This window comes from Garra rufa, chromosome 2 (assembly GCF_049309525.1).
Source record: "Garra rufa chromosome 2, GarRuf1.0, whole genome shotgun sequence".
NCBI lineage: Eukaryota > Metazoa > Chordata > Actinopteri > Cypriniformes > Cyprinidae > Garra > Garra rufa.
The window spans coordinates 21,669,609-21,694,700 of record NC_133362.1 but is presented as its reverse complement, the minus strand read 5'-3'; the positions used below and the strand labels follow the sequence as shown (position 1 = coordinate 21,694,700).

Here is a 25,092-nt window from a genome sequence, read left to right as displayed (position 1 = left end):
AATACAGTAGGGCAGTTAATAACAATAGTATTCTTAGTGGATAAGAATGTTTTTTTATCAGCTCCTTTTTGACAATTTTAACTAAATATGTAAAAAATATGTAAAATATACACTTCCGTTCATACCCTATAGTGAAAAATTAATGTACTAAAATGTATTTGAAATACATTTATTTCATGCTAAGTACAGTACACTGCAAATACATTTACATATGTATGTACTTAATAAAAAATATCCTGAAATTCTACTTTTGTTATACTAAACTGGTATACTTAAAGTCTGCTAAATTGGAACAACTAATTTTGTACTTATTGCATTTTAATTGTGCAAATGTAGTGCTGAAGTTCAACTAAAGATATACTAAAGTATATTTGATTGTACTAAAAAAAGTCCACAAGTAGTACTCCAAATAAATTTTAATTATAATTTTTATATCAGTAAGTCTCAAGCGATAAGTCAGTAAATATGTTAATAGATTTTTGAACTGTACTTAGTATAAAATAAATGTATCTGAAATATATTACTTTTTGATAAAATGATAAGTTTGGGGTCAGTAATTTTTTTGAGAGAGAGAAAGAGAGAAATTAATGTTTTTTTGCGGCAAGGATGCTTTAAATTAATTAAAAGTGACAGACATTTATACTGTTGCAGAAGATTTAATCTATAAATTATATTGTTTTTAATTTCCATTTATTAAATAATCTAATCTAAAAAATATTAAGCAGCGAATCAGCATGTAAGAATGATTTCTGAAGGATCATGTGACACTAAGGACTTGAGTGATGGTTGCTGAAAAATCATCAGAAATAAATTATATTGTAAAATATTTTTTAAATAGAAAAAAATGAATTTAAATTGTAATAAAGTTTCACAATATTTTTGTTAACATTTGTCATTATATTATGTATATTGCAGGATGTCTAACCTATTTAGAGTAATTAATTATGATAAATATTTTTTCAAATGTGACGAATTCAAAATAATTTGATATAAGCAATTCATTTGATCAGTTAGATTAATTATTTACACTGTTATGTTATTTTTTTGGTTTGATTTTTTACATCACATTTAAAAGGACAATTTTGACTCAAACTCTGGCATTATATTGGTCACACTTTTTAGACATAGACATCAAAACAAGCTTAAAAAACTCTATTGTTCAAACTGACACTTGTTAGAAACTGAGATAATAGTTCTATTGTTTTATAATTGTCTTTTCCTGCTGTAATACTTCATTTGCAGATATTACAACACAAACAGAAACGCATGCAGACTGTGTGTCTTTCCAGACCTCAGAATGTCCTGGTGTTGGAGGGGAATGTGAGCAGGTATCATTTTTTTTGTTCCACTATCATTAAGATTGAACTTGTAAATTACAATACTGAAACAATGACTTTCTCCAGTGAACTGAAAGCCCGTCCCAGAACAGATTAGTAGACAAAAAGCTAATCTAATAAGTGACAAGCTCCAGCACCTAGAAAGCTTCACCATAAAATTAATTAGCACCGCCTCCAATTTCTCTCAGAGGAAACCGCCGAAACTCAGATGACAGTAAGGGTGTCCCGAGCAGAGTTAACTTATCACCTATCTCCTCTTTCTTTCTCTTTCTATCTATCTCTTGCCTGTAGGAAAGTCGAAACTGTACACCTACCTGTCAGAGGTGTTGTCCATCTCTGGGAGTTACGGACATGCTACAGGAAAGGTGAGTTTCACAGAGTTTTTCTCACATTTTTGTTGATGCTGCTGCTGCTACTATTAAATTTGACATCAAGAGTGCTGCAAGTGTATTGTACAATATGATACCTGAAAGTTTGTTCTGAATTACTGATCTAAAACCACAATAAAATTGTCTATTTATCTATAAATCTGCAATGTGTTGTGACTGAATATAAACCAGGTCATAAGGACTGAATTTCATTGCAGTTTTTGTTTTGTTTTGTTTCTGGGGGTTTTTATAACATAGCTCTCAAAAGGACTCACCACAGGGAGGCACTAAAGAGTCATTAATGAAATACAGGCCCAATAATCACAGCTTTGGCTTCTAGTTACGCTGGCCTACAAGCCACACTTGTTATAGTACGTAGCACTTGCAATTAGCAGCTTTTTTACATTTTAGGTGGAAAAATCGCAGGAAAATCAGCCTTGCATGATAACAGGCCCCGGAACATAGCAATGTGGTCAAGGTCTCTGCTCATTCCTGCCCCGTACCCCCTTCAGGACAGACCCCCAGAAGCAGCATCTAGAAAAATCTGCCATGAAAACAGAGCATAGCCAGTCAGACGGCTGGAGCAGTGATGAAGAAGAGGATGGTGATGATGACGACAATGCTTCTCAGCCACTGCTTCCCGAAACTGTTCCCCATACAGGTAAATGAAACTACATTATCCTTATATCTCATATTTTTCACCATATACACTCTTAAAAATAAAGGTTCTTTACTAGCATAGGTTCTATGAAGAACCTTGATCATCCATGGATGCTTTCAAATGCAGAAAAGGTTGTTTATAGTCGAAAAAAGTTCTTTAGATTTTTTTAATGTTCTTCAAAATGGTTCTTTTAAAAACTGTTCACTGAAAGGCTCTTTGGGAAACCAAAAATGTCAGTAAGCCAGTAACCAAATATGGTTCTTCTATGGCATCTCTGCAAAAACACCCTTTTAGAACCGTTATTTTTAAGAGTGTAAGTGATGTAAGTCTACAGTAATTCTAAAGTCATGTTTTAGAGATCTGTAGCTTCTGTAGATCCTAAAATCACCTGAAAAGGACTTTGTTACATTAAGGTCGACCAATTGTGTCAGAAGAAGAGCTTGCTAGGCTTGCAGTGATATCCCCGTCTAAGAATGGGCAGTACTCTGGCTCCAGGGTCAAAGCCCTCATCCAGGCCCTTGAACAGTTAGAAAAGCAAGATCTGATCAGAGAGTTTATGGTAAGTTCCTGTTGTTGACATCAGTACAAACAACTACACTACCAGTCAAAAGATTTTTTATGTTTTGTAAAGAAGTCTCTACTGCTCACCAAGCCTGCATTTATTTGATCCAAAGTACAGCAAAAACTGTTTTTGTTTTTACTATTTAAAATAACTGTTTTCTATTTGAATATATTTTAAAATGTAATTTATTCCTGTGATTTTAAAGCTGAATTTTCAGCATCATTACTCCAGTCTTCAGTGTCACATGATCCTTCAGAAATCATTCTAATATTCCAATTTAAGGCATCCTTGCTAAATAATAGTATTCATTTTTATAATTTTTATTTAAAAAAATACTGACTCCAAGCTTATAAATGGCTTTTTATTTCAGATAAATGCTGATCTTTGTATCTTTCTATTTATCAAAGAATCCTGAAAAAAATTACTTAGTTGATTTAAATATTGATAATAACGGTAATAAAAATGTTTCTTGAACAGCAAATCAGCATATTAGAATGATTTCTAAAGGATCATGAAGTAGTCTGAAGTAATGATGCTGAAAATTTAGCTTTGATCACAGGAATAAATTACATTTTAAAATCTATTTAAATAGAAAGCAGTTATTTAAAATAGTAAAAATATTTCACAATATTACTGATTTTGCTATATTTTGGATTATATAAATGGAGGCTTGGTGAGCAAAAGAGAATTCTTTAAAGATTAAACATTAAAAATCTTACTGTTCAAAAACTTTTGAGTTGTAGTGTATATTTTATTGCTTACTGATACAAGCAGACACATCCAGCCACATTTATTTACATACAACATTTTTTGTGTAATATAGTGTCTGCGATACACATTGAAGTATTTTTTAAAGAATGATAATATAAGTGTGTTGATGACAGAACATATGTGCCTCTTTTTTAATAGGCTTTGGAGCATTTAAAACCCTCAGACAACTGCCTGGTTGGAAAAGCACCCGAAAACCGAGAGAAGAACAGATACAGGGATATCCTGCCTTGTAAGTTCCTGTGCTTCTCCCATAATCCACCACAAACCTGCCTTTAGTTAGAATTTTTATTGGCGTTTTACAGTTTGTAACCCTCAGTTCTCGTAAAATAGATTTTTGGGTGTACATTTTCACACCGTTTTGCAAACACATGGACCACACACTGTACACTGCCAGGAAACTCTAATTTCCTAGAGTAAAAAAAACTATGCAGATTTTTACAGTAAAATGGTAAAAATCACTGTAAATAAAATAACATCCATATTGTCCTGCATTCTTCAATGTGAGTACACACACAATAGTAGTTGTACAATATATTAGATTTAAATTCATCTGAGTCTCCCGTTTTGCTCTATATTTATTAATAGATTACTATTTATTACTTTTAAAGGGATAATGCACCAACAAAGGAAAATTGTTATTAATTACTCATCCTAATGTCATTGAAACATCTTCAGAACACAAATTAAGATATTTTTGTTGAAATTTGAGAGGTTTCTGACACCACATAGACAGCTACTCAAATACCACATTCAAGACCCTAAAAGGTAGTAAGGACATCGTTAAAATAGTCCATGTGACAGCAGTGGTTCAACCGTAATTTTATGAAGACGAGAATACTTTTTGGCTGCAAGAAAGCTCTTGGATTTCATCAAAAATATCTTCATTTGTGTTCTGAAGGTCTTACAGGTTTGGAACGACATGAGGGTGATTAATTAATGACAGAATTTTCATTTTTGGGTAAACTATCCCTTCGAATGATTTATTTAGCTACTTCTAAAAAATACTATATGTGACCCTGGACCACAAAACCAGTCATAAGGTAAAATTTTACAAAACTGATGTATACAACATATGAAAGCTCAATAAATAAGCTTTCTACTGATGTATGGTTTGTTAGGATAGGACCATATTTGGCCGAGATACATCTATTTGAAAATCTGAAATCTAAGGGTGCAAAAAAATCAAAATACTGAGAAAATCACCTTTAAAGTTCTCCAAATTAAGTTCTTAACAATGCATATTACTAATCAAAAATTACATGTTGATATATTTATAGTAGGAATTTTACAAAAAATCTTAATGGAACATGATCTTTACTTAATTTCCTAATGATTTTTGGCATAAAAGAAAAATCAATAATTTTGACCCATACAATGTATTTTTGGCTATTGCTACAAATATACCCCAGCGACTAAAGACTGGTTTTGTGGTCCAGGGTCACATATGAACTATTGTAAAGAACAAAGTACATTTGTTCAGTTTTAGACAACAGCAAATGTGAGGAGAGGTATGACTCCTGTATACATTTACCTGTAAACAGTGGAACACATGACACGGCAGTTAAGTGAAATGTAACCAATCCCTGGTTATTTACTCCCAGGTCTCCTACCAGTTCAGGGTATTAGGTTACATTGCCGGTGTAGACGTCTATTTGACTCTGTATTTCACACTCTATCCGCCACCTCTTTGCGGCTTTCCGGACCTCCTCACCCATGTGGTGCCATTTTCACACTGCAGCCATGGTTATCCTGTTAGTACTGATTCAGTTTTTGCTGGTGTGAAGTGTAGGAAGGTCAGAGGCTACGTGAGGCGTTGTTTAAAGCAAAACACAGAGCCCTGCAAACGTACAGTCAAACAGGAGATGTGTGACTCATAGATCTGCTTTCACTGTTAATGGGAAACATCCATTCATGTGCGGGGTCAGAACGAGTACGTAGAGAGCGAGCTGTAGTTGTATTGAAGAGAGGGGGTCTCTGTACAGAATAGGCACAATACGGCGCTTCATGTGCTGGCGGGAGGCAGACTGGCCCTAGCCCGGCCCGGAGTGTTTGTTTATTATCGCGGCAGCTCACTGGGCTTCTGTTCCCCGAATAAAGCGCCCGGGATTGAAAAGTGTGAGGCCCCTGGGACTTAACCACTGTTATTGCTGGAGGCAGTTCAAGGGCCGCAACCTTCTCCAGGAAGCCTGATGCCACCCATTGTGGAGGCTGCTCCGCACGAATTTACCTACTCCCAGTGACATACGCTTCCTCTCACATATGCCCCTCTTGTTTATCTCCGTCTCTCTCAGTTTCATCTTTCAGCCCTTTTCCTCTTCCGAGCTGTTGAACATGTTTTTGCAAGCAACCCCCTTTAAAGTGTTACAACAGCAGTCCCTTCAGCACTCTCACTATATGTCGCTTACTGATTCTTGAGTAACAGGACAAAGCAAGCTATTAACAAATGGGACTTACCTAAAACTGAGCAAAAATTTTTTTTTTTTTTTGTTGACATTATTGTTGTAACACACCAAATAAGTTACTAAAAAACGTTACTTAAATATTTCAAACTCACCAAAGTCTGATGAACTCACAGAGGATGTTTAAGATGTTAGATTATTATAATATTATATTATACTTGTATACATTTATGCTACTGTTCAGAAGTTTGGTGTCGTAAGATTTTTTATATATTTTAAAATACAGTCAAACCAAAAATTATTCAGACACCAGATATGCAGGACACTATAGTTCATTTGTGTAAGAAAGGATAGCAAAATAAAGTAAGTTGTGACATATTATACCCAAAAATTATTCATACAGTGGACTACCAGTAAAATTTGGACACCATGTTTTCTGCTTAATTGTTTTTTCTAATTGCTAATGCAAACTGTTTACACCACAGACTGAACAAAATTAAGCATTGCTTGGTAATTGGTCAACAAAGTATTGATAGTTGTGTAAATATTGTCACACTAACAGCTGAATTTTTGGTTGATTTTAATCCATTACATACTTTTCTATCAAAGTTATCTGACATTATCAAGATGAATTTGTTCTGACACAGTTTAACTCTGAGTTCTTGTCATATAGTATTACTATTTTCTAAACTATAGCAAATAAACTGTGATAATGTGAGAAATGTTGGAGGTGTCTTAATACATTTTGTTTGACTGTACACTAAACCAGTAATATAAGTTGTTAAGATGTCCACATCAAAAGAAATTTACAAAAGTGATTTTATGTCCATAGAAAGCACATTAAATGTAAGTAAAGTGTGCTTTTGTTTTTGGAGATTAAAATGTCAACATTTGGTTGAAATAATGTTACATTGTCATTCAGTGTAACACAATATTTATGTAAAAATTAGTGGTGGGCATAGATACATTTTTTTAATCTAGATTAATCTCACTGTAATCTTGGAATTAATCTAGATTAATCTAGATTAAAATGGCTAATTTGAATTCTGCCGAAGGCATTCAGGATATGTGTGCTACCCAAATAATGACTAAAAGTAAGTCTTTGAGAACGGGTTTCTCAAGCCAGGTGGCGCATTAGACCAGGGGCTCATCTCCTGTTTCCAAAATGCATCACAAACTGCTTGACAATTGCATTTACAACACAATTAACTATACAAACTTGTGTAACCAACTATTCCTACACTGCATGTACTTCTGTGTAAAAGACTGCGCGATGTGCGTGTTGCAGTTAAATACACAGACGCGCACGGGCATGGATATCTGCATGCATAGTCTTCGTTAAACTGCGTTGGTTTTAGAAGCGTCAATTCAGTTGTTGCATATAGTTTAATGTCTTTGTTTCGGGATTATCAAAGTAAATTATAACTCAAATTTGAGATTTGACCTGGGCACAGCAGATTTTCACTGGGACACGTGCCCCAGTAAAAAGGGTCTGCACTGAAGCAAACCCGGCGGCTTCATAGCTGCATCCATGTTAGCACGTCACGTTTGATGTGGTAATTTCCATAGACTGTAAAAAATATGGACGTAGTGTCCGTGACGTCACCCGTAAGTTTTTTGAAAAGCGATTTTGAAGCCTATAGTGGGCGGTGTTGGTTTCAATGGAGAGAGCGGGAGGTTGCCGCTTGGTAATTTCACAGTAGGCATCAAAGCATGTGAGCGGAGTGGAGCGGCAACAATTTCCCCTCCGCGCTCTGTGCATTTAATAATCGCTCCGCTCCAGCTCCGCTCCGGGTTCACAATTTCCCGATGCACAATTTTATGCAGTGCAAGTTTGTAATGAAAATAAAAATACATTTTCGTCAGTTATTTTACCCACAGATCGCTGCATTTCTTACAGATTTCTGCGCATTCGAAATCGGATACCATTACATTTGTTTTAATGCATTATTGACAGAGCGATTGCATGTTAATAAGTGCTGTACCTGTTTAAATGATGCTTTCACCTGAAAATATTCAGTATCTAGAATGAACAAACTAATTCCTTGTGAACTATAATTTACCGCTCATGTCCATTGCCATAGCCATCACATTCTTTCTGATTTGAGTGATCCATCTCTATTTAGCTAGCTAAACATGTTTAACATGTGAATTCTTGCTTAATATGCAGTTATATTACGGACCGTACTCATGATAGAGCGGTGGTGGAGCGCTCTTGGAGCAAGTGAAAACCACGACGCTCCGACTTTTCAAAAATCCACTCCTCCCAGTGTTGCCAGATTGGAAATGTCCAAGTATCGTACCAGAAGCTCAAAATTATCGTATTTGTGAGAAAATTATGGTATTTGAGTCAAACGTTCAAAATAAAGATATTTATCTAGATGTTACAGCGATTTATCCTTTTCAGCACTCATTTTCTATACTTCATTGTTAAACTAACAACCTCAGTTTTGAAACAACTGACCTAAGTGCGACAGGAACGTTAACTTGTGCTCGTGAGAGAGAGCCATTCTCCAAGATGATATTGGTTGAGAAGACGTACTGTAAGATTGGATGAAAGACATGCGTAATGCCACGTTCACGTCTCCTCACAATCATGAAGGTAGATGTAGGATCCACACAGCTAGATCTTTGAGAATAGAAGCTCTATAATTACAACGACCATGGTGTCACAAAATTCTGAAATTATCGTACATTGTGGTATTATTCAGGCCCGGATTGGCTAATCGGGAGGACCGGGAGAATTCCCGGTGGGCCGGTCCGTTTTTTTGGCCGCGAGGGCCGGTGTCCCTAGCTGCCTGCACTCACAGCAGTCGCCATGGGCGGACTGTCCATCGGGAGAATTTTTTGGCCCGCTACCCTCCAATTTTTATTATTATTATTTAATATTGTTGTTGTTATTGTTTTTGTTGCCGGCCTAATGTACTAAAGTGGTTATTTCGGAATTAGCCATTCAATAATAAAACGCGTTTCGTCTCGCGCGCGCTCCGCGCATCCGCGCGTCCGCCGTCCGCCAAAACGACGCGAGACTGAAGTAGAAGTGCCCAGGTGGAGCAGAGAGACAAATCTGTCCTGTTTAGGACCTAAAGTGCAGGTCAGTTACATCTGTAAAAAGACTATTGTAGTTTTGTCTTTGTTTACTTAAGTATTGAACAGCTAACAAATGTTAATCTATAAAAATATCGTTTTAAAACAGGTTTAGGGAGCTACCCTTATACAAAATTAACTGTGATTTTTACAAAACATGTTTACTATAGTTATACAATAATTATAGAATATACAATGGTTTTGCTACACTATAGTTTCACCATGGTATAAAATTCTGATTATACTAATGGGAATCAATCCTAAAAAAAAAATGGTTACTATGTTTACCATAGGCTCAATAATATCATGGTTAATTTTCCTTAGGGCCAAACATGACCCATTATAATGCAAAACATGTTTAGTTTTAAGATTTTTTAATAAAGATATATTCAAGATGTAGCTAATTTTTGTTGTTTTAATTTTAACATTACGACAATAAATAACACATGGTCCTAATGTAGTGGCCCTCTTTTTTCTGTTGCCCTTTTCTCTATCAAATGTTAGTACTAATCATAAATTATATATAATTTTGAAAGCTTAGAAGCTAAAGAACCATCCTGGTGGCTGTCTCCTCCCCCTTAGCAGCAATGTCAAGTGTCATTTTACAAAATCACAACTTTTTACAATCTTGACAAAAACATGTCTTTAAAAAGGTCTCAGTATTTCTGCAATAATCTGCTGATTGTCTTCTTTAAAAAAGACCAACCTTAGATCTGTACTGTATAGGTGGTTGTAAAGGTGGAGATGTGTTTATGAAAAAAGTGACAGATACAAAAAAAATTAGTTAAAAAAAGTAAACACACATGAGAGACAGAGAGATTAAAAGAGATTAAAAGGCAAATTGGAAGTTCAAGAGATAGCATTTAATTATTTTACCCAGCTGATTTCAACTTTTCTTTATGTGATGATGAAAAATATTGTTGTCCAGGGTTTCAAATTTTGGTGTAGGATGGCCTGGATAAGTGTGAGATTTCCCGGCCTGAAATTTTGTCCCAGTCCGCCCCTGGTTAACGTCAAGCTAGTTAGGAGCAGTGCAAAACAACGATGTCTGCAAATACTTGTTCTATTCTTTATTTGTGTTTAAGGGCTGGATATCTGTGAACAATTTTGCACAGAATATATATTCAGATATTGCAGAAAAGGACATTGTGATGTTTAAAAGAATAGTGTTGGAGATTTACCCTTTAATGTTCTCATTTATGAAAAATATTTGAACTTATAAAGCAGCTGTTTACTTGAAAAAGACATGATAGTGTAATTAGAAAGTTTAATACGTTTTATTTTAATCTTTATTTTATACATATAGCTTAATATATATTTGTATTTATTTGATATTTTTTAATTTCAAGGTTTGGATATTTATGAGCACTAATTCTAACAGAAAATAGATACTGATACTGTTAAACATTACATTTTGTTAACTGTTCAAATAAATCTTCACTGTGAAGCAACACTTAGGCTACTGTATTTGCACTGAATTGGAAATGACGTCATTTTAATATAGTCAGTCGTGAACTAAAGTGGGCCGGTCTAAGGCTTGAAACTCCAGGGCTGAAAAGGAGTCCCACTCCGGCCCTGGTATTATTGATCGTACATCATACAGAGGTCAAAATTATGGTACAAATACGATAATTATCGTACGTCTGGCAACACTGACTCCTCCCTCCATTCAAAATCACACCGCTCCGCTCACACATACTCTGGCAGGCATACACACAGGTTCGAAGACTCGTTCTCGCCCCCTACAGTGCAATTCGGCTAGGTATACATCCGCGCTAAACAATCAAGGTGAAAGTCATCATAGCTTGCGTAGTATAGACCCAGCTCCCAACCCAACTTTGAGAAAAGATTAACGGCGACGTTTTTTTTTATTGCTCGATAAGAGTCTCACGTTAACGCAGCACGTTAACACCAATAACGGCCCACCACTAGTAAAAATTCAAACAACATGCTTATTCTGACTTGTGCATATTAAAATATATAAAAGAATAAGGGAGCATATTAAAATAGTGTTTTAAATGAGTAAAAAAAATCTTACTGACAAATGGGCAAAACCTAGGATACTGTCAAATAAAAAAAAGTAGAATTAAAACTAATCAGTATTTGGAGTGAAAGTAATTTGTCTTTTAATACGTCATAAATTGATTTTTGTTGTAAATATGCCTGACAAGATTGTTACACTGAATGATCTTCTGTAAATTAGGGAAAATGTATGATATTTATTTTTTGCTCAGAAAAACAGCAATTTAAAGCAGTATTCCATTTATTGTTTTTATGCTTAAACCTTTTTTCATCTTTGACCCATACATTTTATTACAATTTTTAATAATTATTTGTATTATAATATATATTTTAAAGTAATTTATTCCAGTGATGGCAAAGCTGGCTTTCCAGCAGCCATTACTCGTCTAGTTACAGCCATTACTAGTCCTCAGTGTCACATGATCCTTCAGAAATCACTTTAGTATGCTGCCCAAGAAACATTTCTTGTAATTATCAATGTTGAAAACAGATGTGGTGCTTCATATTTTTGTGGAAACTGAGATGTTTTCCTCTCTCTGGTGAATAGCAAGTTAAAAAGAACAGCATTTATATGAAATTGACATTTTTTGTAATTATTTAAAGGTCTTTACTGTCATTTCTGATTGGTTTAATGCATATTTTCTGAATAAAAGTATTAAATTCCTCACAAAAAAAATCTGACAACAATAATAATAATGTAATGTTATTTTAGCTAAAATAGAGAGTAAACTGGGGGAAAGGGTATTTTTGGTTACAAAATAATTTGTGATCATCGCTGTCACAGTTCTGTCAGTTTCTGTTCATTTGGTTTGTCCCATTGTCTCCCCCTGTCATTCTGTGATTATTGGTTTTGCCCTCATTACCCCGTTATCCCCGTCACCTGTGTTTGATTATTAGTTTGCCTTTATAAGTTTGTCTTTAGGTGCGTTCCGATCGACAGGGTCCCTACGCAGTGTTCACTGCTCCCTACTCCCTTAGCACGGTATATCCGTTGAAGTGAACTTCGCTGACAATAATCACTCATTTGGAATGCCCTGGAACGTCATCAAAGCAAATCAACGGCAGGGTCACGCATTTTATGATATAACATAAATAAATATTGTAATTTATTTTACTTTCAAATTTAAATACATATAAAATACATATAAACTTATGTATGTAATAAATATAGACAAAATGTATATGTTTAGACCGTTAACAGATTGTAGTGGTCTTATCTCGCGCACTTTCTTTCCAACACGCAGCCTATATTTAAGTATCTTGTGGTAATGTTAAATAAAACATGATAGAACCTCACCCTGCCGGTTTTACTTTCATTCATACAATACAATATGCAAATGTAACATGAATCGCCATAACCGTTCATAAACACTCTAATTTGTATAATAATAACAACATTGCAGAGCGTTTAAAAAACTTTAACGGCTCTGCTCCATCGTTAGTTCTAATTGGTGACGCGGTGCGCAATGACAGTTGGGTAGTTTTCCCCGTCCACTTCCTGTGAAGTGATGTACCGATGGAGGGTCCTCGAGAGAGCATCGCCGATTACATCGAGTGGGTGCTGGTGTCCAGCAGAACTTCGTTGACCACGGAGGATGACACCAGCCCCACTCATGACCCAGAGACCAGCCAACCATCACCCCGACACGCAGAGTTGGAGCCCGAGCGCACCGCGGAGGAGGAACTAGAGCCGCGAGCGACAGAGTCAGAGTCGTCCACGGCTATTCAGGTGCGTGAGCCGGCCTCTACATCCGCGACGGTGGATTGCGACGTGGAGCAAGTGAGGGAAATGGAGAGCCCTGCCCACTGCACCACCGCTGGGGGTGAGATGGATCTGAAGTTTGGGGATTTGATTGACTTTTTTTCCGAAGTCCTGGAGGACAACTCTTGTGACTTAATAGACTTCTATACCGAAATACCTACCTGTCATGTTCAACCTGTCTGTCCAGAATTCCCACCCACCCCCCCTCTGCTGCTCATGTCTCCATCTGCCTGGCCACCGCTGTCCCCTGACAGCCCCTCTACTCACCCTCAGCCCACCATCAGTGCAGTGGGCTCGCCGCAGGGCTGCCAGTTACCATCGGTGTTATGGCTGGAGGATCCCTCAGCTCCGCCTCCAGCCTCAGAGCCCAGATCTCCACCTCGGCCCTCCGACCCTGCGGCTCCACCACGGCTCTCAACACCCTCATCTCCACCGTTGCCTGTCGGTCCACCAGCTCCACCGGGCTCCATTGTCTCTCCGGCTCCGCCCTGGTCAGTCGTCGTCCCTCCGTCACCTCAGGACTTCACGCCGTCCCACTGGCTCCTACGGACTCCTCCCTCCATCAGGCACAGCCTCCATCCTCTGTCGCTCCGGCTCCACCGTGGACCTACGGATCTCCGCCTCGGTCGCCAGAGCCTCCAGTTCCGCCTTGGCCCTCCGGATCCGCGGTGTCGCCCTGGATCTTCGGCTCCCCATCTCCACCTCGGGCTCCTCTGCCAGCTGCTCCGCCTCTGCGCCTCTGTCGTATACATCCGCGGCCCCCTGGAGTCGGCGGTCCTTCCTCCACCATGGCTCCTCCCTCCGTCGGCTCCACCGTGGACCGTCATCATGGCTGCAGTCTGGGTCCTGCTGGGTTCCTCCTGCTTCGGGTCCCTCCTGTTTCTTCCCTGGCTCCTCCCACCGTCGTCGCCCCCTTGGACTGTCTTGTCTACCACTTGGACTTTTGTTTTGGTCCCCCTCCTGGGGTTGCGTCCTCCACCGAAGCCTCCTCCATTATGAACTCTATTTTCTGGTTTTCCGCCCCTCTTTTCTGTTCTGTTTTTTGTTTTTCTACGACGGTCTTTTGTTTTTGTTTTTATTCGGAGGGGGGTATAGGGGGGTGTAATGTCACAGTTCTGTCAGTTTCTGTTCATTTGGTTTGTCCCATTGTCTCCCCCTGTCATTCTGTGATTATTGGTTTTGCCCTCATTACCCCGTTATCCCCGTCACCTGTGTTTGATTATTAGTTTGCCTTTATAAGTTTGTCTTTGAGTTGTATTCCCTGTCGGTCCTTAATGTTGTCTACGCGTGTGAAAGATCTCTGTGTTCCTGCCTGTTCCTGCCTGTTTCTTGAAGAGTTTTATTAAATAGAATTGTTATTCGTATCTCATCTATCATCTCGTCTTGTTCAGCACGAATTATAACAATCGCATTGATTTAATTTCAGAGTATAAATGTTGCTATTTTAAAAATGACAAGTAAAGTCCCAAGTCTCAGTGGGCTATGTGAACCAACATGCCATCATGAGAATACTCTAAAATATTTTTCTCACCCTACTCCCCTGTGTTCACTCCTTCAGGCTTTCCAGCCAGCATGACCTTGAGCTTGTTTCATTTATTTGGAGCTATTTGTTGTACCTCTGCACAATTTGTTCCTCCTCTATGGGGAAAGCAACAGCACTGCATTCTTGGTTTTCAGATTAATAACACTGTTGGCTACCGAAGCCAACAACAGCAATCACCTCACTACAGGAATGCTGAGGCCTCGTATAAATTTCCTACCTGTGTTTCAAATAAAAATTTGTTTGTGGTTTGGGAAACATACATTTGATAGTAAACGCACAGGAGTTTTGTTTGTTTGCTTATGCATGGATTTTAAATAACTCTGGAAAGCAAAAAACTGTAAACCTTCTGGTTTTCATAATGAGCACTCTATGGTTTAGTTGCCCTGTGGGATTTGAGCCGTCATGGAGAGTTTAACTGTTGTTTTCTTATCTTATATTATGGCCAAATAACCTGCATGCTTGTTTAAGCTCAAATGTACTAAAATCTTGGCTGAGGAACATACATTTATCATTACAGCAAAAGCAATTGCTCAGTATGTATTAAGATTAATTGATCACAATTTCCAATCCCTGTTCATCTCAACTGTTATCAGATGATAAGACGCGTGTTCCTGTCGGAGAGAGTGAGGGCTACATCAATGCCAGCTACATTCGTATGAAGGTGGGCACAGAGGAGCTCTTCTACATCTCCGCTCAAGGCCCTTTGCCTGGCACTCAGGATAACTTCTGGCAGATGGTGTGGGAGAACAAGTCTGATGTTATCGCCATGATGACTCAGGAGGTGGAACGTGGCCGGGTGAAATGCCACAAGTACTGGCCCGAGAAGCTCGACGTTCCCAAAGAAACCAGCCGTTACCAGCTCCACCTGGACAACTACCAGATGCTTGGATATTTCCACATTAAGGTCATCAGGATGGTGGAAAAAGAGGTTAGGAGCTTGTACCTGATGGAATATTTTTATTGTAACCTTTCAGTGTAAAAGCCACCATTTAAACATCACAGTCAGGCTATGTTTTCATTCCTAAAGGAATAGTTCACCAAAAAATAACACAATTTTCTGAGAATTTACTGACCCTCAGGTCATCCAAGATGTAGATGAGAACACAAATTAAGATATTTTTGATGAAATCTGAGCGTTCTGACCCTGCATAGAAAGCAATGCAACTGCTCCCAGACCCAGAAAGGTAAAGACATTAAAATAGTTCATGTGACATCAGTAGTTCTACTGTGATGTTATCAAGCTACGAGAATACTTTTTGTGTGCAAAGAAAACAAAAATAGTGACTTTTTAACAATTCGTCTCCTCTCTTCTTTTCACACAAAAATATTCTACTAGCTTCATAACATTGGACTATTTTGTCAATGTTCTTCAATGGTACCTTTCTGGACCCTGAACGTGGAAGGACCCTTGCTGTCTATGAAGGGGCAGAGAGCTCTTAGATTTCATCAAAAATATCTTAATTTGTGTTCTGAAGATGAATGAAGGTCTTATGGGTTTGGAACGATAGGAGGATAAGTGATTAATGACAGAATTTTCATTCTTGGGTGAACTATCCCTTTAAACATTAATCTTTGCAGTGTATCTACTAAATTCCATATTTCCTAAAATCTCAATTATTGATTTGTTATACAACTTCGTATTTAGAACTCAATATTGAACTGTGTACCTTTTCAGAGTGGAGATGTTCACTTTGTGAAGCATCTAAAGTTCACCACGTGGCCTGACCATGGCACACCTCACTCCTCCGAACAGCTGGTGTGCTTTATTCGCTACATGAGGGCTGTTCATGCGAAAGGGCCGATCATAGTCCACTGCAGTGCGGGCATTGGCCGAGCTGGAGTCCTCATCTGCACTGATGTCATCTTCAGTCTCATTGAGAAAGACCTAAGTGTAAGTATTCTGAATCCTTACTTGGAGTGCAGTATAAGGTAAAACTGTTTGCATTACAAACCATTGTGTTCATAATTAAGACAACACATTAAAATAATATGGTAAGACACACCAGTTTGCAATATCAAGTAGCAAAATAAGCTGATTGTACAGCTAAGAATAGCTGGACTCTGATGAGACCGGAAGCCAGACACATTCAATTTACAAATGGCCGTACCCGTTTTATGTGAAAAAAAGGTGGATAGTGAAATGTAAAAATTTGTGTTCATTTAAATATAAGAAATGATAGAATTCTCATTTAAATACACAGTGTAACATTATGAGCAAATGAATTTATGTACTTCTGTTGCTGCCATAGATTAACGTGAGTGGCATAGTAAAGGAGATGAGACTCCAGCGGCACGGCATGATTCAGACCAAGGTGAGTATATCAGGAGTATAAAAAATGCTTCCTTCATATGAATATATAAGTCAGTGATGGAAAATTCACTAGAGATCATTTCGCAGCCCTTGCCAATCATGAGATGGTCTTAAATGGCTTTCATTTACTTAAAAAGCAGGTCATATGGTTTTTTTAAAGTGTCCTAATATTGTGTTGGAGTCCCCTACAACAGGTTTACATGCATCTAAGGTCAGAAAACATTGTAATTTTTTTCAGCATATTCATTTATACATAGTCATTTGTCAGTGAGTTTGAAACCAGTTTGAACCAGCTTTGAGCATAATGTCTGTAAACCCCTCCCTTCCATAAGCCTACTCAGCTCTGATTCGTCAGCTGGCCAAGCCTGTTGTGATTGGCACAAAGAGGAGTACTTGAGCAAATTAGCGAGCGCTACCATCTGTGTTGCCAAGTCCGCGTTGTTTTTGAAGTCTGCGGGTTGAAGCACCCCTAGTAACTTCATATTTAGCTCCTGGATGTGAATTTATCAGGGGAACCACAACAAAAAGTGTGTATTTTACACCCCGGAACACGATTTTTAATGGTGGACCTCCCTTGAAACGTGTTTGGACTAGTTTTGAGTAGCAATTGGGCAGGTTTTGTTGTAAAAACCTGGCAACCCTAATGCACCTTTACATAAAACAATAATATAGTGCTCCAATCCATTCTTAAAATAATGACATAAAAACATTTTGCTTAACACTTATGCCAGCAAATCGTGCCCACAGCCAAAGTTTAGCTGCTAAACTGTAAACACAAACAATCCAAACAATAATGGTGGAAACTAACTGATGAAACAACACAGTTTGTAAACTTAAATATGTCTAAGTTACATTCCTTATTATTAAATGAAGTAATTAGAACAATGACAGTCTACATTAATCGGCACATTCTTAGGAACTAGTGGGTTCACATGAATTATCAGAACTATTTCAGTAAGACAGTAATATTGTGGTTTACCTGGAAACCTGAAGCTGCACTAGGTATACATCGCATATTAACACAAAAAAACTATATATTTTGAGCTTAAAAATGTAGAAATAAATGCATCAATCGTACTTACAGGTTGTGGCTTGGAGACACTTGCTGGTCCAAATACAGAAGATTAGAAGCCAAAAAAGATAAAAAGCAAGATTAGAGAAGCAGTTCTTGGTAAAATGATGAGCAAACAACAAAAGGATTAAATTGCATTGCTGTGGAATTGTGGAAAAAGAATATTTTAACTACTGATTCTTTACATTATTATCTTTCTGCAATAAAAACAACGCAGAACAGCGTCTTCTCTAAATGACGTAAACACACTAACTAGCGGAAGTGTTTGTGGGCAGGACAAACTGTTTTTATTTTGCATGCAGGTGGGGGCTAATGTGTTACCCAGTGACATAAATCAGTAACAGGCAAAAGATTTGAAAATAACGACTTGTTACAGCAGTTCAGAGTCAGCTCTTTCTTTTGAGAGACAGCATCTTGTGTATAATGCACTTTTTGATTAACAGCTTTGCAGACTGTTTACATTAAAGGATAGCTATGTTCCAAACTGCAAAAATATATATTTTTCAAAAACCCATATGACCTGCTCTTTAACCTTTTCATTTTATATCAAAATACATTTGGGAAGGAAAACAGGTTTTGCTATTCTTCTCTCTGATTTCAGGAACAATACCTCTTTTGTTACAAAGTCTGGCTGGAAGTGTTACAAAGCATCTCGCTTCTTCATGATCACCACTGGCAAACCGAAACCACTTCATGAACAAATCCTTACAGTCCTTAAGACAAGCGTTTCCTCAGAAAGGCAACAATATATGTGTTTTTGAGTGGCAGACATGGTGATGTGTTGATTGTGTGTGTCTGATATAGTATGACCACTTCTATTAATCGAATATTGAATATATCATAGGAAATATGCTAGATATTTTCAATAACTGTGCAATGTCCTTGTGTGATCTAATATATATTTTTATACCATTTTGGCTTAAAAACACTGATTTCATAGCCTTTCTGGACTCTTAGTCATTTTGCCTTGAACGTGTTTTTTGAAAGATAAAGTTATGCACAATATTATTATTTTGAACAGAAGTATGTCCAATTATGTGATTTTCCTATAGTATTGCATTGGTTTGATTTTGACAGTATTGCTGCGAGAGAAGCCATCTTGTTTTAAAATGCTTTGTACACTCTCAGAAGAAACCAGCTGCTAGACAGATACTTTTAGCAAAGTGCCTTTTAATTTCTCTATGTGGGCAGTTTACCCACTCATCTTTCTTTATCTGCACTTTTCTTGATTAAAACAAGCTGTTTTACCTCTTAGTTGACATTAGGTCGGAGCAGAAGTGAATTAACCCAAAGAAATAGGATTGATGCTAAGAGATTACAAACCACAGCCTTCCTATCTGTATGTATAGCCTGTGAGGCTCAGCCAGCAGGCGTAATCGCTTGAAAACCAGGATTTGACTTTGGACAGCAGAGCAAGTATCTGCTTACACATGCAACGGAGAAAGAACGCTTGCAGTAAACCATCTTAAGACGTCGGTCTCGCAATATTAAGCAACAACAGTGTGAATGGATGGACATTCTAATGGACCAATATTCTGTGAAACTGTAGTACTTCACTGTTTAGAGCTCAATGCAAAGCAACAGCACAATAATTTGCAGCACACTAATGTCTTAAAAGTTAAAGGAGAAGTTCACTTCCAAAACAAAAATTTACAGATAATTTCCTCACCCCCTTGTCATCCAAGATGTTCATGTCTTTTTTTTTTCAGTCGAAAATAAATAGTTTTTTGAGGCAAAAATTTCAGTATTTTTCCTGAGTTTGAACTTCCAAAATGCTGTTTCAATGCAGCTTCAAAAGGCTTTAAACGATCCCAGCTGAGAAAGAAGGGTCTTGTCTAGCGAAATAAATTGGTTATTTTCTGAAAAAAAGAAAGACAATTTATATTTTTTAACCTCAAATGCTCGTCAAATGCTGTTTAATACAGTTAGGGTATGTCAAAAAACTCCCATCTTATTTTCTTCTCCAACATCAAAATCATCCTACATTGCTGCAGAACTACTGACCCAGTGTTTACAAAGTGGATGAGCAAGAAAGGTCAAACACCCTTTACAAAAAAAGGTAAAACAGCGATGTAGGATGATTTTGAAGTTGCAGGAAAAAATGAGATGGGAGTTTTTCAACAAACCCTAACTGTCTTGAACCGGAATACACAGTTTTTACGCAGAGCTAGACAAGACGAGCATTTGAGGTTAAGAAGTATATAAATCGTCAAGTTTTTTAGAAAATAACCAATTGTTTCACTAGATAAGACCCTTCTTTCTCGGCTGGGATCGTTTTAAGCTGCATTTAAACGTCATTTTAAAAGTTCTAAGACGCAGGCACCGTAGAAGTCCACTATATGGAGAACATTCCTGAGATTTTTCCCTTAAAAAATTATTTCTTTACGACTAAAAAATAAAAGTCGACATCTTGGATGACAAGGGGTTGAGTGAATTATCTGTACATTTTTGTTCTGGAAGTGAACTTCTCCTTTACGTTTATAGAGTATAAGAGCACATCAGAGCATTTAAAATGGGTAAACTGTCCCATTTGATCTATAGTCATGTATTTATTTGAATTAATTTTCCACAGGCTGTGAAAAAGTGATTAAACTACTATATTGCTATATTACACTATAAATTATTAACCTTGTACCTTGAAAGCTCAATTATAAGCTATAGTTATGAGATGTATCAGAAATGTATTACTCTTCCTGTACCCGTTTTTACAAATAAACACACTATAATTGTATTTCATGCGTTTCAAAATGTCATTTATCATTTTCAAAACAGTGGAAACTGAGAAGTGTTTTTCCCTGCCAATTCAATAACAAAGAACCACAACACTGATCCTAGTAACACACTGAATTCTATGTACTATGTCAGCACATCTCAGAAGCTTTTCTTCCTGCACTTGATCTGTACACATCCTGAGGTTTCCAGTTGTCATTGCGGCCACGCTGTGGATGATAAATTTCAGTTGGAGAAACAAAAACAGAGACTTTACAGCCAAAGCCATGGCACACGGGGCAGAGTGTTCCCACTCTGCTTTTACTGCAGAGTAAATACCGCCTCTCACATAGGCTCTTGTGACACCATGGAAAGCCTTTTGACCTTGCAGAAAAGGAGGAAAGCCTTCAAAGCCAAAACATTTGTGCGAAAACACGATTAGCAAGTTTGCCTGTTCCAAGCTTTGTTGGTATTGTGAACTGTAGCAGCCGGCGCTTGAACTGTCTTCAATTTTTTTTGTAAAGTGCTAAACCACAAATGAGTGGTAATTTCACCTCAGGAGGGATGTTCCCTATTATTATTAATTGAACAATCGCTCTTTGCTGAGAAGCTACCTTTATGTGTTGCAAATGAAACACTCTTCTCCTAGCTGATGTGATTTCAGCCATGTTTTGCAATAATAAGCACCCATCTGGATTTCATTATTGCTTCTGTTTTCTTCATGTTTTCCGAATGTTTTCAATTAGTAAAGACCAACAATGCCACTGTTGCCTCATAGTAAACATAATGTGTTGATGGAATGAAATCCCTGACATTAATTGTAGTATTTTGTAGTTGCTGGCTTATTATTCAGTTTTTTTTTCCAACTACAGCGTGACTATAAAACAGCTATTCTATGAAACTTCATTTATTGACAATAGCAACCCGCTGACATGAAGCAATTCCTTTAGCCAGGCCTGATTTAGTGCACTTTCAGAAGGAAACGGGTGGAGGATGTGGTTGGTATCTGACATACCCAAGTCATTGATCATGCAACTGAAACCACATGTACGGAAATTTAAGCATACTTTATGAATTACTATAACCCCCTAACCCTGCTCTTCTTTCAGTTTTATAACACTTCCCGAGCCGCTGCTATTGTCACTGAGCTGGAGAGTTCAAGAAGACAGTGACTTTTTATTTCTGCGTAAAGCTCTGGAGTAGGTGTATTGTCGTGGTAAAGTCATTTGGAACCGTGTATTTGGAGAGAGCCAGTGATTTATAAGAGTGTGGAAAGTGTGGAAATGATCTCACAGCCACCTTGTAAATCCACCAACTCTTGGGTTCACAGTACAGTGCAGACATAACTTTTTTTGGTTACAAATGTAAAAATAGCACACAATACAGCACTAACTTGTCAACAGTCCTGAAGCGGTTCCACAGAATTACACTGAAATTGTTGCTAATCTAAATAGAAATTGCAAATTAAAGCGCCAAACCTGTTGAAGTAGTTTGTTTTGCAGAATTCAGAATCCAAAGCACTTAAGACTTCAAAAACACTATGTGCCTCATTCATAACGATATGAACAATATGTGTAGTGTGGGCATAGTTATGTGCACAGATTTTACAGACAGGTACATATGAACATACCGTTCTTACCTTCGTTTTAGTGTGGATACTGTACTGTGTTTTCACGACGCGTCATCAATTGGTCATATTGGCAGCACTGAACATTAACAATGACACTGAACCGAACAAAACTTGCATATTTTGCTGATTATTGCTGCTGAAAATGGCCAATTATTTTCATGTTTTGGGCTGTACTAATCGGTCAGGCCAGGGTAAACATTTGGAGTACTTGAGACTGCCAAAAGTTATAACAAATAAAGGAGAAGAGTGCAAAAAAAATGTTTGTGATTGGCCAAACTGAACCAGAATTTCCAGGGCAAGAATCTTGACAACATTCATATTTGTTCTTATCATTTCAGGTAGGTAAATATTAGGCTGATATCTTAATTAATATTGCTTGTACATATCTTTACCACCTATTAACTTTAGTTTGTCAAAATATTGCACCCTAAGTAACCCTGCTTTAAAAAACAGCATATGCTGGTTAGGTATGTTTTGGTGCTGGGATGCTGGTTTTAGCTGGTTTATGCTGGTCCTTAGCTGGTTAATGCTGGTCCTTTGCTGGTCTATGCTGGTCATGTTGCTGGTTAAGGACCAGCATAAACCAGCAAAGGACCAGCAAACAAGCAGCATAAACCAGCAAAGGGCCAGCATAAACCAGCAAAGGACCAGCAAACGAGCAGCATAAACCAGCAAACGAGCAGCATAAACCATGACTCTGGGCTGCGGGTTCTCCCTCAGCCTCCTGGGGTCGCTGTTTTCCCTTCCCTGCACTGCACTTCCCTGATTGTTCACCTGTCCTGATTGTCACTTGTGTCTTCCAGCTGTTCACTATTATCACAGTCTTAATAATCCCCACTTTCCCCCCACGCTGGTGAGTCTGCATTGTTTTCTGTGTCTTGAGTTCTGTCAGTATACTCTGTGTTTCTTAGTTCCCTGGCTTATGATCGTGTTCTTGTTTTGTTCTCTTGTATTATTTCTAGTTGTGTTGTGCCGTGTTGGCCTTTTGGTTTTGTTTTGTTTGTTTAATTATATTAAAAATCTTCCCCTGCACTTGGACCCAGACCTCCTTCATTTACCGTGACAGAATGCAGACTCCACAAATGGGTCCAGCGGGGAGGAATCTTTCTTTTGAGGAGGCGTCGGCTGCTCGTTTTGAGGTCATCTACGCCTATCTGTCCGAGATGAATGCCCTTAATGCTGAGGCGGCGCGGAAGCGCCCCTACTATAGGGCGAGGGCGGAGGCGTTTTTTCGAGAGAGGGCGTCTGCTCAATCTGTTCCAGACGCGGCCGTGACCGTTCTCTCTGTTCTGGAAGCGCCTGTGGCCTCGCTCCCGGTTCCTGACGCGGCGGTGACCACGACCTCTGCTCCTGATGCGGAGGCGACTGCGCTCTCTGTTCCTGACGCGGAGGCGACCACGCTCTCTGTTCCTGACGCGGAGGCGACCGCGCTCTCTGTTCCTGACGCGGAGGCGACCGCGCTCTCTGTTCCTGACGCGGAGACGACCACGCTCTCTGTTCCTGACACGGAGGCGACCACGCTCTCTGTTCCTGATGCGGAGGCGAACGCGCTCTCTGTTCCTGACGCGGAGACGACCGCGCGCTCTGTTCCTGACGCGGAGGCGACCGCGCTCTCTGTTCCTGACGCGGCGGCGACCGCTGTCTCTATTCCTGACGCGGTGGCGATCGCTGTCTCTGTTCCTGACGCGGCGGCGACCGCTGTCTCTGTTCCGGACACGGCACTGACTGCTTTCTCTGTTCCTGACGCGGCGGCGACCGCTGTCTCTATTCCTGACGCGGTGGCGATCGCTGTCTCTGTTCCTGACGCGGCGGCGACCGCTGTCTCTGTTCCGGACACGGCACTGACTGCTTTCTCTGTTCCGGACGCAACGGTGACCGCGCACGTTCCACTGGTGGCGAGGCCAGCTCGCGTTCCTCTGGCGGCGGCGTCCGCTGACGCTCCTCTGGAGGCGAGGCCAGCTCACGTTCCTCCGTGGCACGGGCCTGGCCCACCATCCCTCCCCCTGTTTCACCAGTCCCCCGTTCCACCTCCCTCCAGACTTGTTTCAGCCTTAGGGAACGTCTGGAAGCCGTTCCGTAGGGGAGGGGTACTGTCATGACTCTGGGCTGCGGGTTCTCCCTCAGCCTCCTGGGGTCGCTGTTTTCCCTTCCCTGCACTGCACTTCCCTGATTGTTCACCTGTCCTGATTGTCACTTGTGTCTTCCAGCTGTTCACTATTATCACAGTCTTTATAATCCCCACTTTCCCCCCACGCTGGTGAGTCTGCATTGTTTTCTGTGTCTTGAGTTCTGTCAGTATACTCTGTGTTTCTTAGTTCCCTGGCTTATGATCGTGTTCTTGTTTTGTTCTCTTGTATTATTTCTAGTTGTGTTGTGCCGTGTTGGCCTTTTAGTTTTGTTTTGTTTGTTTAATTATATTAAAAATCTTCCCCTGCACTTGGACCCAGACCTCCTTCGTTTACCGTGACAGCAAAGGGCCAGCATAAACCAGCAAAGGGCCAGCAAATGAGCAGCATAAACCAGCAAAGGGCCAGCATAAACCAGCAAAGGACAGCAAACGAGCAGCATAAACCAGCAAAGGACCAGCAAACAAGCAGCATAAACCAGCAAAGGGCCAGCGTAAACCAGGAAAGGGCCAGCAAACGAGCAGCATAAACCAGCAAAGGGCCAGCATAAACCAGCAAAGGACCAGCATAAACCAGCAAAGGACCAGCAAACAAGCAGCATAAACCAGCAAAGGGCCAGCATAAACCAGCAAAGGGCCAGCAAACAAGCAGCATAAACCAGCAAAGGACCAGCAAACGAGCAGCATAAACCAGCAAAGGGCCATCAAACGAGCAGCATAAACCAGCAAAGGG

At 39.1% G+C, this 25,092-nt stretch overlaps 1 protein-coding gene across 1 annotated transcript in view; it reads left to right on the top strand.

Annotated features, from left to right (window-relative positions):
• The window catches only part of ptpn20 (protein tyrosine phosphatase non-receptor type 20), a 47,066-nt gene extending 26,460 nt beyond the window's left edge, over window positions 1-20,606 (top strand). Inside the window, exons 38-46 of the mRNA XM_073833887.1 lie at window positions 1,243-1,328; window positions 1,629-1,702; window positions 2,218-2,366; window positions 2,780-2,925; window positions 3,838-3,928; window positions 15,106-15,440; window positions 16,188-16,403; window positions 16,762-16,824; window positions 18,497-20,606. Of these exons, the coding sequence (XP_073689988.1) occupies window positions 1,243-1,328; window positions 1,629-1,702; window positions 2,218-2,366; window positions 2,780-2,925; window positions 3,838-3,928; window positions 15,106-15,440; window positions 16,188-16,403; window positions 16,762-16,824; window positions 18,497-18,592 (1,256 nt within the window). The 3' untranslated portion in view covers window positions 18,593-20,606. The remainder of the gene's footprint in view (window positions 1-1,242; window positions 1,329-1,628; window positions 1,703-2,217; window positions 2,367-2,779; window positions 2,926-3,837; window positions 3,929-15,105; window positions 15,441-16,187; window positions 16,404-16,761; window positions 16,825-18,496) is intronic.
• The last annotated feature ends 4,486 nt before the right edge of the window (window positions 20,607-25,092 follow it).